The sequence below is a fragment of the Callorhinus ursinus genome, unplaced genomic scaffold (assembly GCF_003265705.2).
Source record: "Callorhinus ursinus isolate GAN/ISIS: 27379988/994484 unplaced genomic scaffold, GSC_fseal_2.0 scaffold27, whole genome shotgun sequence".
Taxonomy (NCBI): Eukaryota; Metazoa; Chordata; class Mammalia; order Carnivora; family Otariidae; genus Callorhinus; species Callorhinus ursinus.
The window spans coordinates 21,895,141-21,913,691 of record NW_027397089.1 but is presented as its reverse complement, the minus strand read 5'-3'; the positions used below and the strand labels follow the sequence as shown (position 1 = coordinate 21,913,691).

Genomic DNA, 18,551 nt, shown 5'->3' with positions numbered 1-18,551 from the left:
CTGCCTTGGGCTGCTGGCTCAGCAGGGAGTCTGCTTCTGTCCATTATCCTCTCCCTTTACCGCTCCCCTGGCTCACACATGCTCCCTCTCTTAAATAAATATATCTTTTTTATAAATAAATAAATACATAAAATAACACACCAATATCCATCATGAATATTAGTACACAATTTTTAAGAAAATATTATCCAAGCAAATCTACCAATATATAAAAAATGATAATAAATACAATATGACCACATGGGAATTACCCAAGAAGTGCAAGTTTTGTTTAACATTGAAAAACCATAGTGCCATCTATCATATTATGAATATAAGAGAATATCTATATAAACATCTCAAGAGATACAAAAATTTATATAACAAAACTCAATTTCCATTCATAGTAAAAGTCTCAATTAACAGGAATAGAAGGGAATTTCCTCAACATGATAAAGAGGATCTCCAAAAACCTGCAGCAGACCTGACATATAAGAGTGAAAAACTAAATACCTTTTTTTGTAACATGGGGAATAAGACAAGCATGACTCCTAACACCACTCTCTTCAACAGTGTACCAGAGGTCCTAAGCAGTACAATAAAGCAAGAGAAAAAAATGAAGGAAAAGAAGAAGTAAACCTTTTTATATTTTTTTAAAAGATTTTATTTATTTATTTGAGAACACTTACAACTTAAGAAAAGATTGAACAGGGGTGCCTGGGTGGCTCAGTTGGTTAAGCGTCTGCCCTCAGCTCAGGTAGGATCCCGGGGTCCCGGGGTCCTGGAATCAAGCCCTGTGTCGGACTCTCTGCCCAGTGGGGAGCCTGCTTCTGCTGCTCCCCCTGCTTGTGCTCTCTTGCGCTTTCTCCCTGTCAAATAAATAAAATCTTTTTTAAAAATAAAAAAAGATTGAATGGACACTTCAATAGGCAAAAAACTAAACAGACACTTCTGAAAAGAAGATACACAAATGGCCAATAAATACACAAGAAGATGCTCAATATTATTACTTTTCAGGAAAAGTAGTTCAGGAATGAATTACTGACACATGAAAGAACATGGATTTCAAAAACATGCTGAGCAAAAGAAGTTAGATACAAAAAAGTACATGATTATGAATTCTAGAAGAGGCAAAACTAATTCATAGTGACAGAAAGTGTAACACTGGTTGTCTGGGACCGGTAGATAGTGAGGGGGAAGAAAGGAGCTTTTGCAGGCAATAGAATTGTTCTATATCTTGACGTGATGGTGTTTACGATATGTATACATTTGCTAAAAACCCACTGACCTCATGACTTAAAATGGGTGCACTTTACTGCATGAAAGAATAACCAGATAAAGTTGATTTTTAAAATGTCAAGGTCAAGGGGTGCCTGGGTGGCTCAGTCCGTTAAGTGACCAACTCTTGGTTTTGGCTCAGAGTCCCAAGATGAAGCCCTGGATAGGGTTCTGAGCTCAGCAGGGAGTCTGCTTGAGATTCTCTCTCTCCTCTCCCTCTGCCCCTCCCACCGCTCACACTTTTTCTCTCTAAATAAATAAATAAAATCTTATAAAGTACAATAAAACAAAATGTCAAGGTCAAGAAGACAAAGAAACCTGAGGAATTCTCTGAGATTAAAAGAGACTAAAGTGCCATCACAACTAAATGTATCACATGATCCCACACATGCAGGAAAAATACCTATGCTGATATTATCAGGACAGTTGACAAAATTTGAATATGGGTTATGGATGAAATCACAGTACTCTATCAATGCTAAATATCCTGATTTTTATAATTTTACTATGGTTATACAAGACAAAGTACTTGTTCTTATAAAATATTTAGACAAAGGGACATAAGGTCCCCAATTTATTATCAATTAGAACAGCAACGGAGTAGGGGAGAGAGAGAGGAGAACTGTAAAGCACAGATATAACAAAATATGAACAAATGGTAACTACGTGCAAAGGTTACAGGAGAGTTTTTATACTATTGTTTCAACTATGAGGAAGTATGAAATTATAGCAAAGTAAAACCATTTTAATGAAAGGTGATTATCTAGATGGGGGGAGGGGAGGCAAAATAACTATTTTTTAGTTCTTAATTGTGCCACCTCTCAAACCCAGAGGCGACTGGAATGATTTATCCCACTTCTCCTACTAATAAGGAAAAGACCAGGCTATCAGAGTTGTCTAATTGGTTCTATGGGTGGGTCAGGGAAAGAGAAAGGGAATTTCTCAGGACCATTAAAGAAAGGGGAAACTTCTCTCCAGACAAAAGCATGCACTCTTCCTCAAGAAGACAGATGGCATCTGATCTCTTAAATCATAGTCCGAAAGAACATTTCCTTTCTTTTCCCACTCATCTCTGTTTCCACAGTAAAGTAACTCCTAGTAGCAGAAACATTAGTTTGTAAGTATTCACAAATTATCACAGGAACAAACAAACAAACAAATATCAGGTTCCATTGCACCTTTTCTTCTTGTATCTATTGAAGCAGGCAGAGAAAATATCATCAATTCTCTCCTCACAGATACAATTGTAGGTCTTAGAGCACTCAATAGGTGTTATTCTTGTTGGGGTTAAAAATGCACATTGTCCTCTTCCAGAAGAACTCATGAATGTATAGTTACTGTAGAATAGAAAACACACATGGTCAACTGTTTAGGGATGTCTGGGTGGCTCGGTCAGTTAAACATCTGCCTTCAGCTCAGGTCATGATCCCAGAGTCCAGGGATCGAGCCTCACATCGGGTTCCCTACTCAGTGGAGAGCCTGCTTCTCTCTCTCTCTCTCTCTCTCTCATTCGCTCTTGCTCTGTCTCATAAATAAAATCTTAAAAAAAATTAAAACCTTCTTGAATAAATTTATGAGCTGGCAAGAAGCAAATTCAGGCTCAGGCTGAGGTTAAGTAAAGATGGGAACCCAGAAAGGTAAGTGAAGGACTGGAGTCATTGTTTCCCTTAATTGATACAGCAGATTAAATATGAATTCCACTCAAGTTTCCATATGGAAGACAACCTACAGAGTTGAGACCCTGAAGATGTATCTTCAATGTAAACTACCCTTGAAAAGTCTTCAACCTTGGACTTAAGCAGAAGAAAAAATGAATAATCCCACCTAAGAATCCAAAATTACCAACTATCCCTCATGCAATTTGTATTTGCTATATTATTTGAATATCCAAATCTCCTACAGAAAAGAAAAACAAAAAACAAAAAGGAAGATAAATGAAACTAAGTAGCTTGGGAGGCGTGGGCAGAAAGCATGAGACATGTTCAATAAGTGCCGACGAGGAAATTAGTAACCTTTGAGACGTGTCAGGTATAGATACTGTAAGTACAGCATGTGCCTGCTGAACATAGGCAAGGAAGAAAGAACCAAGTAGCACTACATGTCTCACTCAAAATATACATTATGCACATAGACACTTACATCCATGAGGTCTTAAATTCACCTCCTACTGGTGACACTCATACTGGCCCTCTGCCTAACAAACTCAAATAAAATCCATAGCTGCTCATCAGGATCACTGGAAAGCTGCAGCTGTCCCCGGGCTTACATGCTCCCCACTAGAGAAAATGTGTATGCTGGCCAAAGAGCCTTCTGTTTGTCGGGCCCCCTTACTCAAAACTCAAGTGAATATCCTAGAAACCACGCCACTATCAGGAAAGGGGGATGCAGAAGAGTCAGGCCATCTGAAGATTATGTAACCGAGGATTCAGGTAACCTTGTACCTACTTGCACCTTATCCTGAATGTGATAACTGATCCTATCCCATCCCATTGTGATAAGCTATCCCATTTCTTTCCCCTTGCATTGGGCTATTTGTTCCAAATTGACTTAATTAACTAAATACAATTTGAGCATCTTAATTTGGCCCATGAGCCTTTCTGTTCTGTGCCTCTGAAGTGTTTGCCTGGAAGTGTACTCAGAGGCTATGACTGCATCAAGGTAATTTCCTGCCTGACATCTCTTAAGTTTGCAGCCACCTTTATCTCAGTCCTCAAATAATTTCCACAGCATCTCAAAAAGAAAACAAAAATCACTAAACACTACACAGAAAATGACACCATGAAAAAAATGCCAGCAGAAACTATAGAGTAGACCCACAAAACTTCAAATATTAGAATTATCAGATACCAAATATAAAATTAGTATGTTTGACACATTTTGAGAAAGCTTGAAAATGTAACTAGTAAGATTTAAAAACTTAAACCAGAATCCCTAGAAATAAAAGGTAAAAAGTTAAGATTTTTAAAAAATTATTGAACAGTTTAACAGAAAATTATAACTAAATGGAAACCCAAGACTTTACAAAATACTGCACTTCAAAATAAAACTATGGGGATGCCTGGATGGCTCAGCTGGAAGAGCTCGTGCCTCTTGATCTCAAGGACATGAGTTTGAGCCCCACATTGGGTATAGTGATAGTTAAACAAAGAAACAAACAACCCCCCCAAAAAAACCTAGTGAAGGCATATGTATGCATGCGTGCGTGTGTATACTCTCTTATATTTATATTTATAAATAATATAAACTAATAATATACAGATTTTATGATGATGTTATGTCCTGATAAACCCAACACAAATTGAAAATACCATTAAGTCAAAAATGCACGTGATACACCCACCCTACTAGCTTAGACTAGTGTACCTTAAATATGATCAGAACACTTATGTTAGCCTATAGTTAGGCAAAATCATCTAACACAAAGCCCATTTTATAATAACGTGTTGAGCATCTCATGTGATGTATTGAATACTACACTGAAAGTGAAAACCAGAACGGTTGTATGGGTATAGGATGGTTGTTAAGTGTACTGGGTTGTTGGTCCTTGTGATCAGTCAGGAGGATCACTGGGAGCTCCAGCTGCCACCACCCAGCACCACAACAGAAGATCACACTGCACATCACCAGCCCAGGGAAAGATCAAATTAAAAATTCAAAGTACAGTTTCTACTGAATGCATATTGCTTTCACACCATTGTAAAGTAGAAAAATTGTAAGTCAAACCATTGTTAGTCAGGGACCATCTATAAAGAAGTTTCAAATGAACTTTGGGGATCCTCCAAATACTTAACTTGTGATTGTGGGAGGGATCACTATAGCTGATTCAGGATGGTCCAATTCCTTCATATCACTTTATGATTTGCGTTTGTTTTGTGTACCTCATAACGCATACTTCTGAGCATGTGTTTAGCATCAAAATTTTGTTAATAATCTGTATGACATTTCTCTTTCTCTTTAATTATACTTCCTAAAACATTTTCTTCATCATTCTACTTGTTCTTACCAATGACCTCCGTGTGAAAACCATGTGAATTAAGAGAAGATTCTTTTTAGATACAGTCCTCCCAACCCCAACACCAATGTTGGAGCTTGAATGCATTCCAGAGACTTACATCCCAAAAGGTGGACCAGTGTCAATCCATTTCCATTTTTGTTCTCTATCATCATATGATAATCCAATCCAGTAGTTATTCCTATAAGTTTGGGGTTGAATAAAGGCCTGTAAGGAGACAAAACATATCATGTGACTAGCCCTATCTGTTAGATGAATGAAAAGGAGGAAGGTGAAGGTCCCAGCTGTTTCTATGGACAATACTCTGCTACACACCACACCATCTTCATCTCTATTCCTGGAAAACCCTCCCTCCCCTCCATCCTCGTGCTTTTATTTTCCAACGTAAGTTTTACCTCAAAGACTATTTACCTAATGTTAAAAATTCCTGCCACTCTCATGGATTATTTAAACATGAAAAAAATTCAAATCTAAATATCTAACATTAGACTTGTTAAATAATGTATGTCACTATAAAACTACTCAAAATCATGCTCCAGAAAAATATTTAATGGTGTAGAAAGTGATCATTACTTATTACCAAATGAAAAAAGGAATCTTCACAACAAATTTATTAAAATAACAACTCTATGTGAGAAGTTGTGCATCAAAACCCTCAGTCTCATAAGAGAAAGGTTTGCTGTAGTTTAGTAGTTGGAAGGGGTGAAGGGAAAATGGGCAGTGTTTGGAAATATTTACTATGTCAAAAAATGTAATATGGCAAAGTGACACTTTACATAATGTCTGATTAAATGGCTGAATGTATTTCAAAATATAGGTTTAAATTTAAGTGAGTTTTACTGAAACAAACAAACATTATTTTATGGCTTGATATCATAAATTCTTTTATGTTGTGACTTAAAACATCTATTAGATTTGCATATAAATGTTATGTTGTTTTCCTAAGGGATAAATAGAGGTTTTAGGGTGATCTTTGAAAATATTTCTCCGTAAAAAACATTTTGTGTGTGTGGGTAATTTTTACTAGTAATAAATTAAAAGATAATTTTGATACTGTTGTCACTTTATTTTCTCTTTTTACAATTCCTTTTGAAAGATATACATCATTATACAATATATTAGAATATTGATCAAGAAAATGTTACCTACAGATGCCATGAAAAGCACCATGAGGGTAACTTGTAACAACTGTTATCACTTTTATATTCCTCATTATTATCTCCTTTTTGCAGGTGGAAGAACTGAGATCCAGAGGTTAAGTAATTCACCCAAGGTCACACATATAATAGGTGGCAGAAGCAGATTTGCCTCATCCCAGGCAATCTGGCTCCTGGATTCCTCATAGCCCCTACTGGATTAGGTTCCTCCAGGTTCTCAGTTGCCATTTTGCAAGGATAAATAACCACTGCTTCCGGGCTGCAAATACCAAAGGGTTAAGGGCTCCATCGAAGGAGAGGCATGCTTCTCAGTGAGCTGTTCTGCACACACCTTAGAAAAGGAAATGAATGGGGGCGCCTGGGTGGCTCAGTTGGTTAAGCCACTGCCTTCAGCTCAGGTCATGATCCTGGAGTCCCGGGATCGAGTCCCATATCGGGCTCCCTGCTCAGTGGGGAGTCTGCTTCTCCCTCTGACCTTCCCCCTCTCATGTGCTCTCTCTCTCTCATTCTCTCTCTCTCAAATAAATAAATAAAATCTTTAAAAAAAAAAAAAAAGAAAAGGAAATGAATGCAAAAACCCAAACTAAATCTTCAAGGGGGTTTCCATTTTGGAAATAATAATGGTCATCATGATAAATAATATATGCTGAATGCTTAGAAAGTAGCAAGATCATATATGTGCCTATCCGTAGGCAGGGTTTTCCAGAACCCTTACCTTTCTTACCTACACAAGTTTTGCTCACTCAACAGACACAACACAGAGAATAACTGAAGGTCCCTCTTTCTGGCCTCCCCCTTTCCTCAGTATCTCAACATCTCTCAATATCCTCAACATCCTCAACATCACTCCAAGCATGAGAGACATCATTAGGAAAATAAAAGTGAATGTAACCGTCCATGATACCAGTTCATCTTCATCGTTTATCTTCAAAAGAGATGAATTATAACTTTGGCAAGTCTGTTTACATCCGTTCCAGTTTTTACTTTCAGGAATAAAATAATAACACTTTATTCCACAACAGGACCAGCGGTTTTCATAGAGTTTGCCTACAACATATGAGGTGAAACATTTACCTGGTATTCTATTAAGCAGAGCAATATACTTACCAGCCCTCCATAATTAAATAATAAAAATCTTAATAGCTATCAATAATGATAATATTAGGTTCATCAAGATTCTGGAATGCCAAGAGATATCTCATATTCATTGCAGCATTATTCACAACAACCAAGACATGGAAACAACCCAAGTATCCATCCATAGAGGAATGGATAAAGAAAATGTGGTATATACATACAATAGAATACTATTCATCCTTAAAAAGAAGCAAATCCTGTCATATGTAACAGCATGGATTAACCTTGAGGATATTAAGCTAAGTGAAATAAGACATTCACAGAAGGACAAATACTACGCGATTCCAGTTATATGAGATACAAAAAATAGTCAACTCAGAAAAACATAAAGTGGAAGGTGGTTGCCAGTGGCTGGGGGAGGTGAAAATGATGAGCTTTTGTTCAATGGGTATATAGCTTCAGTTATGCAAAATGAGTAAGTTCTAAAGATCTGCTGTACAATATAGTACCTATGGTTAACAATACTGAATTGTGCACTTAAAAACTTGTAAAAAGGGGCTAGATCTTGTGTTAAGTATTCTTAACCCCCTCCCCAAGAAAATGTGACATGGGAAAGCTTGGATGTAATGGATATGTCTACTACCCTAATTGTGGATGATTTTACAGATACACGCATATGTCCAAACTTGTCAAATTATATACATTAAATATGTGCATTTTTTGCATATTCATAATACCTAAATAAAGCTATTTTTTAAATAATAAAAGTAATTTTTTAAAAAGATTCTGGAATGCCTTCTAAATAAAAGAAACATGATTCTTTAGAATTTCTTCTTTTCCTCATATATCTTATAATGTACCAAATTTTTAAAATACTATTGATTTTTTTTATTAATTTATTTTTATTAACATATAATGTATTATTTGTTTCAGGGAAACAGGTCTGTGATTTATCAGTCTTATACAATTCACAGCGCTCACCATAGCACATATTGATTCTTTAATAACAGAGAGGATAAATTCCTGGTACCGTATCTAAATGATATTAAATATGTAAAATTGTTTTACAAATTCCGAATCCTAAACAAATATTTTATCACTTATTGATTAACTAGGTTAATTCGTTCCATCCATTTGCATGACAATGGAGTTTCCTGTATGAGATTTAATATCCTTATCTCTTAGATGTTTTAAAGGGTATTATCACCAGAGTTATACAAACTCTGCAAAAGTACTGCAGAAGTACTGCAGAGACTACAGAGAGTGTATACAGACCAAATACCTGAGGTCAAGGCACAATGGAAGCACACACAACAGAATTATCTTTACAAGAGCATCCAAATAAAAGGCCTTGTGCCCATTTAACCTAAGTATATTTTTACTAATAGCCTCCATATTTCATGTCAGCCACAAAGTGGAGTGTCTAATTTGCCCACAGGTCCAAAAGGATCCACGTTTTCAGGGAAGCTGACACACTATTTCACCTCCTTGAAGCAGTCAGAATGCAAGAACTGCCACTGAGTTTGGGGAGATACAGAGCTCTGTTAATCCCAACACAGCTCCTGGGATCTCAGTCTCACATTTGACATAGGCAAACCCAAACACTCATATTGCATCTTGAGGTACAAATGAAAAGGTGTCTAGCAGACCTAGATCACTAGCATATACCATCAGCCTGCCTATCAGGCCTCAAAGCTTCTGGAAGGGGAAGAAACAAAGGCAAATCATGCAATCTTCCATTCAAGATGCCCTTCATACCTTCATTTCCTCTCTGACATCTCCTGTCTGCAAACAGTAAATCCTGTTCCTTTTTCTGCTGAAGCGATTCATTTTTGAGAATGTTATATTCCGAAATCATATTTGTCAAAAGTTGCTCCTTTAAGTAGCTGTCATTTTGCAAAATATGGTGCTCTCGAGTCAAGTTTCCTATCACTTCCCCCAGCTGATGGTTTTCTTGAATATACTGAAAAACTAAAATTAATAGCATAGATACAATACAAGGATACTCATATACTTGAATGTTAAAATTCAAGACAAAAGAAAAAGTCTCACTTTGACAACCAACCCCTTTCATTACTTTAAATGGTTAATGTGACATTTAGAAAGTAACACCTCAATAAACTGACCATAGAAATGGAAACTTCAAACTTCACACTATTAGCAACTTACGTGTAGAATAAATAAAAGAAGATATCTGAATAAAATTATAATAGTAACATCTTACCACTCAGTTCAGTTTCTTTTTAACAATTAGCATATCATTTATAAATAGGTCTCAGAGTAAAAACCAGTCAATCAACACTGAGCAATACATTTTCTATATATGAAAATCTGCACTAGGAAACATGAAGAAATACCATCATTGTTATTGAAGGTGATCGAATAGAAAAGGGAGGAAGATGTAAATAAGTACATTTATTTGAGTGGCACATGTTAGTGATTTTCTCTAAAGATGTCAAGAAATTCAAATAAAAGATAAGAGTTGAATTCAAGATCATCTAAGGTACACTTACAGAATCAATCTTCTTACTAAATTCTATCACTACAGACTTGGAAAAAAAATCAAGAGAAAGTCATAATTTCTTGTAAACAGTTGTTTCTCAAAGAATGTGTATCTAATATTTACAATGATCTAAACTCAGACGACATTATATGACTAAGTCCTGTATCTGAATGAATCCTATTATGCATTCTACAGAATGAGACAGTTCATTAACCTATAGAGTCATTGGAATAGGTGAATAAAATGAAAATGACACTGTGACATGTCTGGGACAGTCCCTCATGATAGCCAGGGAACAGTTAGTATCTGTGCAAATAGTGGTCCCTGCTATTACTCAGACTTGAAAGTTGTATTTTAATTACTCACTCTTTGTCCCCAGTAGGGTGACTGTCCCCAACAGTAGTAAACACAAGATCCCAAGAATCACTGCAATGAGATGCCAGGTCACTGAAAACCCTTTAAATAAGGAAGAAAGATAATCAGGAACAAAGCCTTGCTCACTGCTAACCTTAACCTGGGATACCATTCGAAACAGAGATAACCCACTCTAAAAATTTTACAAAAATATATCATACAGGGTGCCTGGGTGGCTCAGTTGGTTAAGCGACTGCCTTCGGCTCAGGTCATGATCCTGGAGTCCCGGGATCGAGTCCCGCATCGGGCTCCCTGCTCAGCGGGGAGTCTTCTTCTCCCTCTGACCCTCCCCCCTCTCATGCTCTCTCTCTCCCATTCTCTCTCTCAAATAAATAAATAAAATCTTTAAAAATATATATATATATATCATACAAATTGATTTAAATTTATGACCTAGTAATTACAGTTTTAAAGTCTCAGATTTCTGACTGATATACACTCATTGTAGAAATCCTACACACAAGAACAGTCCTCCGGGATTTTAAAAGCACTTTCCCTACTAAAGCACAGATGGCCTAATGTATAGATTTGTTCAATCACTATGTTGTACACCTGAAACTTATGTACATTGTGCATCAATTATAATTCAATTAAAAAATTCAACAAAGTTTTTTTAAAAAAGCACAGATGGCAATAGACATAATACACTTTTATAAGAGTCCACACTGACGTGTATACTCCTTACTCCTTCCTGTGATCACAACTAATCATGAAGAGGAAGGAAAACGCAGTCAGTATTCTTGAGGAATTGGTAGCCAACAGTGGATATTATGAGGCTGGAAATGTGACTGGGGTCCATCCTTAAAAGAGTTTCTACAAATCAACTTTCCTTTCTTTTTCATCAATCCTATTTTTCCCTAGACAATATTTATCCTCTTACTTTTGAGGTCCTGGGTTTGAAAATTGTATCTCTGATTGTCACTAAATTAAAACAATAAAAGTTAATCTCACTTTAGAGTTTGTGACAATATTTGAAGGTAGAGAGCAAGAACAGAAAGAACAGAAAAAAGTGAACACTCCTTTTGCTAATCTTCTGTTTCTTCATTGCCAATTAAGGTTTGATAAATATTTAAGTCACCTAAAATATCTTTTGTCTGAATAAAAACATTGTTTCTAACAAATATTCCCATTTTTCAAGCATTCTCTAAGACCTTTGTTTCTCTAGGAGATTCAGTGTTTTCTTGAGACTCTAACCTGTCCTTTACTTTTAAAGGCCTCACAAATTCCTCTTGACCAAATTTGAATAAAAACACTTTATTAGCTTTGCAAATTTTAAAGAATTCATTAATTTCTCCATTTTCACAAACATAAAAATATAAAACACGGCTTTGCTCTGCTACTCTATACCATCATGGTTTCTTATTACTATTTGAAAACAAAAGGACAAACAGGAACTTTTTTCAGATGTCAAAGTTTGACAATCCATAAGAGATGCTTAAGACATATACCTTTGCCATCATTTTTCCCAGGCCTTTGAGTCCTACGTGGCCTTAATCTATTTGGTGACTCTGAAGAAGACTGAAGAAATCTCAGGGTGGAATAAATCACTTGCTGATTGCTCATATCTACAGTAAGAAGGGAAAGATGCTTTAAATTAAAACCTCACAACAGGATGATTTCTGTCAAAAGAAAAATTCAAATCTCAGGCTGTATAAACATACCAGCGACATACCTAGAGGCTTGTGTGTGTATCTGTATGTGTGAATGTGTGTTTAACTCCTTCAAGTGCATAAAGCATGTGGACTGATCCTGATTTATTTAAGAAATGGAAAACCTTTCAATATTTCTGTTAAACTCATTTATACTCCTAGTGATTACCGCCATGATTATTAGAAAATATGGAAAGAATTTTTTTAAATGTCCCAATAGATTGAACAGGCTGGGTCCTATTCAACCAGCCAATTTAGCTCAAAATGTTGAACATACATATATGTATTTTATTCATTTATATGTCAGAGAGAAAAAGAGAGAGTACAAGCAGGGGAGCTTCAGGCAGAGGGAGAAGCAGGCTCCCTGCTCAGCAGGGACTGCTCAACACGGGACTCAGTCCCAGGGCCTCAGGATTATGACCTGAGCCTAAGGCAGATGCTTAACCAACTGAGCCACCCAGGCATCCCTGAACATAGATATATAAATGTTGGACAAATTTGGCACCAGTATAAATTACTGAGACACTTTAAAGACTATCAATTCAAAAAAATGAAAATTCTGTTTTTGAAATTCCAAAAAAATATATATATCTTGGCCTAAAAATCCTTAATATACATGTTCAGATATACATATAAATATTTAAAAGTTCTTGCATTCTTTCAAATATAACAAGACTCTACCAGAGTATGTCTCCCAAAGTATAACCCATAAACCACCTGCAAAAGAATTATTAATGGTTAACATCGCAGATTGGTCAACAACCCAGACTCCAGTGCCCCATGTAAGATATGCTGAATAAAAATCTCAGTGGAACCCATATGCCTGTATTTTTAATCCCAAATGATTCCATGTATATTTGAATATTAGAAATAACTTTCTAGTGTGTGATGTTGCCAGAAAATCCTCTCTGAAAATAAAATTTGTCAACAGGCAGTCACTAGTTAATATCCATAAAGGATTCAGTCTACTAATGGATATCAATATAAAAAGAAATTATTAGGGGTGCCTGGGTGGCTCAGTTGGTTAAGTGACTGCCTTCGGCTCAGGTCATGACCTCAGGGTCCTGGGATCAAGCCCCGCATCGGGCTTCCTGCTCGGCGGGAAGGCTGCTTCTCCCTCTCCCACTCCCCCTGCTTGTGTTCCCTCTCTCACTGTCTCTCTCCATCAAATAAATAAATAAAATCTTTTAAAAAAATAAAATAAAGAAAAAGAAAAAGAAATTATTAAATAATAAATCTTTAAAATTTACCCTGATTCTGGTATTAATCAGTGTGAAAAGATGATATCCAAGAAACAGAAAATAGGGAAAACAAATTACACATGAAACTATATTCTCCTTAAATTTTTTTATTAATTTACAAAATTTTCTAAACTTATTCACATTTTCTCTAATTTCCTAAGGAACAGGAGTCTTTTCTATTACACAGTCCTTTAGGGTGGATAATATCTACATCATTCGACACAAAGCAAAAGTCACAGTGTATCGAGAAAAAGAAAATAACTTTCCATGAATGTTGCACTACAGTTTTCACATCCTTTATAGAGTTAATGCAGTTCTAATGTAATCATTAGAAAATGCTTTTCTATCAATCCCCATATTTATGCCACGCCATTTATAATAAAATGCCACCTTCCTAGAATCTTTTTTTCTCAGAATCTCTTCGTTATTAAGTGGCACTAGTAGGACACAGATAACAAAGATCTGGGGGAACAGAAGCAGACATTACCTGTGTCTATGCCATGCAGGGATGCAGGCAGAGAAAGCTGATCCAGAAAAGAGGTGGAAGAAGTTGGCCTTTCTGATCCTGGATCCCTTGTGTGCGTGAGGGGCTATAAGACAGAAGGCAGAAATGGTTGTCTCTGAATGGTACTCCCACTCAGAAATTCACTGCCCCTCCTCTTGCCCAAAGTGCTGAAAGGAAATTGTATGAAAAGGCTGATGTTGAGGTACATCTTCCTCCATTTCAACTAACCAACCACTTCATACTCTTTACAAAATAATGTTCAAAATCACTATTTGAGGACTGAAAATATAAACGAACACAGCTTTGGAAAAAATAAGAACTAATATCTTCAAAAAAACTAGCCTATTTAAAAGAAACTACTAGCAAAAACAAATGATTAAAATGCATAAGTATACATATACCTAAGAAATATTATAACTAAATTCTTTAACTCTTAAAGAGTCTGTCTCTTAGAAACTTTCTTACATGTCGCTATTTGAAAAAAAAGATTTTTTTCCATTTATGTGTACTATCGATAAATGTATTTTAGAAATTATTTTAAAACATCCATAATCCCACTACAAAAATGTTGGTGTATATTCTTCCTGTTTCTTATCCACATGCTATGATTACTATGAAAGTTGGCATTATTCATACATAATTTTTTTGATTTATTATTTTCTAATAAATGTTTCCCCACTTAAAAAATATTCATCTAAAATGTGATTTTAAAATCCATATATAGTCATTATCCACACAGATTATGCCACCATCTATTTACGCAGTCCCCTACTGTTGGACATTTGAGTTGTTTTCCAATTTATTGCTAGTACAAAAAATATTTGGCCTTACATTTGAATGCTGTCTAGAAAAAAATGTTTAAACATGAAATTAGGGGGGTCAATACATTAAAGAACTTTGATACATATTGCCCAATGCCTTCCAGTGAAGCTGCTCCCATTTATATACCAAGGTGTGTGAAAATGCTCACATTTTATTTTTTCAAAAGATACTGTTGAATTATTCCTCTACTTGAGTTTTGTGCATGAATCTTACTTCATGAAGAACTACAAACTTCCAGCTAAAAGAAATTCATTTCTATAACTCTGTTTCTATGAGCCAGACCTTACCCGAACTTCACTGCAGTTCATTTTCATTTAATACAGGCCTTGTCAATCTTCTGACATACAGCTCTATGAAATCAACTTAAGTTGCTCTTCAAAGGAGATGATTATGGTTAATATGGAGTGTGGAGGAAGACGAGAGAGGTGGGATGAGAAACGGAAATTGGTCATGAAGAGACAGCTCACCCTACTTCACCAGGCTCTGACCAAGTTCCTTACTTATTATTCTCTTTCCTTACCAACCTCCAGCCACAACTAAACCATTGTACTTTAGAAGGATTTCCCATCCTTCAGGTTGTTCATGCTTCCCACCTCTCCTCCAAACTACTTTACAAACACAGCTACTGAATGTTCTGACCAGTAGGACCAATCTAGGTTATGTTGCTGTTCTTTGGCCCTCAGCTGACCCACTTCTGTCCCCAAAGCACTCCTTAATCTCTAATCACCACTTGTCATCACGTGCAAGCACTCAGCTGAAATACCCCCCAGGCACTAATTTAATTCAATAATATAAGTTTCATGGGGAGAGTCTGGACACTTCAAGAACACTGGTTACTGGGGATTTTCATCTCTTTACTCCAATCCTGGATTGGCTTTGTTAATCTCAAAACAGAGAAAGATTCTAGCCCTCTATTCTAAAGCCATAAATAAATAAGCAAACCAACCAACCAACCAACCAACCTCTGCTGAAAGAACATAGGGAGCAAGGGTGGGAGAAGTATTAAAGGTGATCAAAGAGGTAGCAGAGAGAGACACTGTCATTTATTGAAAGACCCACTATATGTATAACCATATCAAACCCTCCCAACGCTGATAGCCATTTAATATTGCCCCCATTTTACACATGAGGAAACTGTTAAGAAGTTAATTGACTTGCCAAAAGATACATTATTGCTAATTCTTGACCCATGTTTAAAATCAGGCTCATTAAATATTGAACATTGTTATTTGAGGTCAAGGTTCAAATCCTCCCTAGATATAAAAATGTCAACAAGCTACTCCCAATCTTCAAAACCTTTTCCTCATGTGTTCAATAAGAATATCACTCACTTCATAGGCTTGGAAGAATTCAGTGAGAGTAGCACTAGATAGGATTTCTCAGACTTCAAAATACATAAATATTCATTTTTTTCCTCTCTCTCTCTCCCAAGGTTCTATAAACAGTGGAAGAGCCAGGACAGCAATGCAGAAATCCTGACAGGCTGAGCTGGTTTCTCTGTCCTCACCTGTCAGGTTTGGACTGCAGATGCTTGGAAGAGAGGGTGTGGGGAAGGGCAGGGGGCACATTGCTAATATTTAGGAGCTGGAAACATGTGGCAGCATACTGCACCTCCATTCTGTGACCTTGGATCTTGTTATTACCATCTTACCGTCCATGCACTTACTAGTAATGCTGAGCCTTTATTCTGTTTTGATTTACATCCTTAGAGCTGGTGAAAGGTGGTCAGTTCTCATGATGCAGGCTAGACAGGTGCAGAACAGTTTTAAACCACCATAGTTGTCTGTCCTCTCTACATACACTCTGTAAGCTGAGTACCACGTCCGTCTGGTTCCTTATTGTAACTGCAGCACAGACAAGAGACGTGATGCCCACATGTGCACTTGATGAACAAGGTGATTCAAGTTCAGAGGAACTGGTTTCACTCATACGTGGAACATAAGGAATAGAGCAGAGGACCACAGGGGAAGGGAGGGAAAACTGAATGGGAAGAAATCAGAGAGGGAGACAAACCATGAGAGACTCTGGACTCGGGGAAACAAACTGAGGGTTACAGAAGGGAGGGGGTGGGGGGACAGGGTGACCAGGTGATGCGTATTAAGGAGGGCACGTGTTGGGATGAGCACTGGGTGTTACACCCAACTAATGAATCGTTGAACACTACAACAAAAACCTATGACGTACTATATGCTGGTTAATTGAACATAAAAAAAATAATAAATAAACTAGATTTTCTAAAATAAAAGAGGAATTGACTATAAAATCTAGATTTTTCAGTTTTAGACAAAAGCAATTGAGATGAATGATGGGGAAGCCAAATTGTGTAGAAGCTCCCTCCAAGCTCAAGTTATTTGGTTTGTTACTAAGCTCTAATTTCTGGAAGAGGTAAATTTCTTCTTAAAGGAGAAGACAAGATAATAACAGCACTGACTTCAGGTGGGACTAACTGAAACTCCTAGCATGGGCCTTTGATCAAAGCAGCACAACACTGGAAGCACCAAACTTCATCTGAACAAGCACTGGTTCATAAAACAGAAAGATGAAAAATTTGAAGAACACTTTGAATGTTCCTATACTTTGTCATCCAAATTCACTTATGTGCAAGACACACATAACACATACACACATGAATAGATAAAGAATTTACTTATTTACTTCCTGGCTGCTTTGCTGTAAAACCTCTGTTCATTTGGGAAACCACACATTTTACACCAACCATTATTGACCATATTTACTTTGTCAGCTAGCTTAGCTCACAGCTTCTCGTCACACCTTCAAGCTTTCTGGTCACAACTTCAAACCTCAATGGCTTATCATTTCACACCAACATGCTGTTCTTCCATTTGTAGGCCAAAGTGAAGGATATCTAGAGGAACCACCAGCTCCCAGAGAAGGATGGTCTGCATCCCTCTGAGAAGAGTACCTCACCTCGCCGGGTTCCCACCTCCACAGTTAGACTTCATGCCTAACCTTTATGACACTGAGCAATACTCATTTTCTGGCTCTTGCTGCAAAAACTCAAAAGCCCTCCTTTGAAGTTTCTTGTTCCCCTAACTAGTTACCTCATTTGTCCTTCTTGTCTTTACAATAAAATCTGTTCTAATGCTCTAGAGATAAAATCCTTTATATGGGTCCAACTGCCCTCCAGCAGTCTATCAAACAGTACCCGTCCTTCCTCCAATTTCTAAGTAACTAAATGAGAAGACCACCTCCATCTCAGGAAATAAGTAAGCTTGAAAAAATTATGGCAAAAAAGGGACTTTAGAGGGCTATTTGGGCTCTCTGCCATTAAAGGTAACCTGTCTATTCACAGGTGGAAAAGGAAAATAGGTCTGCAAAGTAAGGGCATAATTAAGAATTCTGATGTATCAGTTAGTGTTCCCTCCACCATCTCACACAGTTCCAGACTCTGAACTTAACCTCATTCATTTACCTTTGTTGTTTATTTTTTATTAAATTTTGTGGATGTTCTATTCTAGTGCATTACTATATAATGATAGGAAGCTAATTATTAAAATAACCAACAAACTTGATCACCCAAAAACCTGCACATAATTACAGGAACTTTATTTATAATCGCCAAAACCTGGAAGCAACCAAGGTGTCTTTCACTAGATAAATGGATAAGCTGAGGTCCACCCAAGCAATGGAATATTATTCAGTGCTAAGAAGAAATGAGCTATCAAGTCATAAAAAGACATGAAGGAAACTTAAACATGTAAGTGAAAGAAGTAAAAGAAGTCAATCTAAAAAGGCTACATATTGTATAACTCCAACTGTATGACATTATGGAAAGAAAAAACTGTGGAGACAATACAAAGAGTAGTAGTGATGATAAGGGTCAGTGATGAGGGTAGGGAGAACTGGATGGAGCACACAGGAATTTTAGGGTAGTGAAAATACTAGCTGATACT

At 36.7% G+C, this 18,551-nt stretch overlaps 1 protein-coding gene across 3 annotated transcripts; it reads right to left on the bottom strand.

Moving 5' to 3' along the window:
* Positions 1 to 633: 633 nt before the first annotated feature.
* Positions 634 to 16,471, bottom strand: LOC112830176 (killer cell lectin-like receptor 2). 3 transcript variants are annotated; one of them, XM_073877977.1, is made up of 9 exons: positions 16,304 to 16,471; positions 13,798 to 13,900; positions 11,869 to 11,985; positions 10,373 to 10,462; positions 9,262 to 9,474; positions 7,331 to 7,473; positions 5,370 to 5,476; positions 2,436 to 2,594; positions 634 to 848 (listed from the first exon to the last, which is right to left on the bottom strand). In XM_073877977.1, exons 3-9 carry the CDS (start codon positions 11,981 to 11,983, stop codon positions 767 to 769), a joined length of 909 nt encoding a protein of 302 aa, XP_073734078.1. In that variant the 5' UTR covers positions 11,984 to 11,985; positions 13,798 to 13,900; positions 16,304 to 16,471; the 3' UTR covers positions 634 to 766. The 3 variants fall into 3 exon arrangements, with proteins under 3 accessions (XP_073734078.1, XP_025735686.1, XP_073734079.1); XM_025879901.2 differs by lacking the exon at positions 16,304 to 16,471 and having other exon boundaries at positions 13,798 to 13,999; XM_073877978.1 differs by lacking the exons at positions 10,373 to 10,462; positions 16,304 to 16,471 and having other exon boundaries at positions 13,798 to 13,999.
* Positions 16,472 to 18,551: the final 2,080 nt, after the last annotated feature.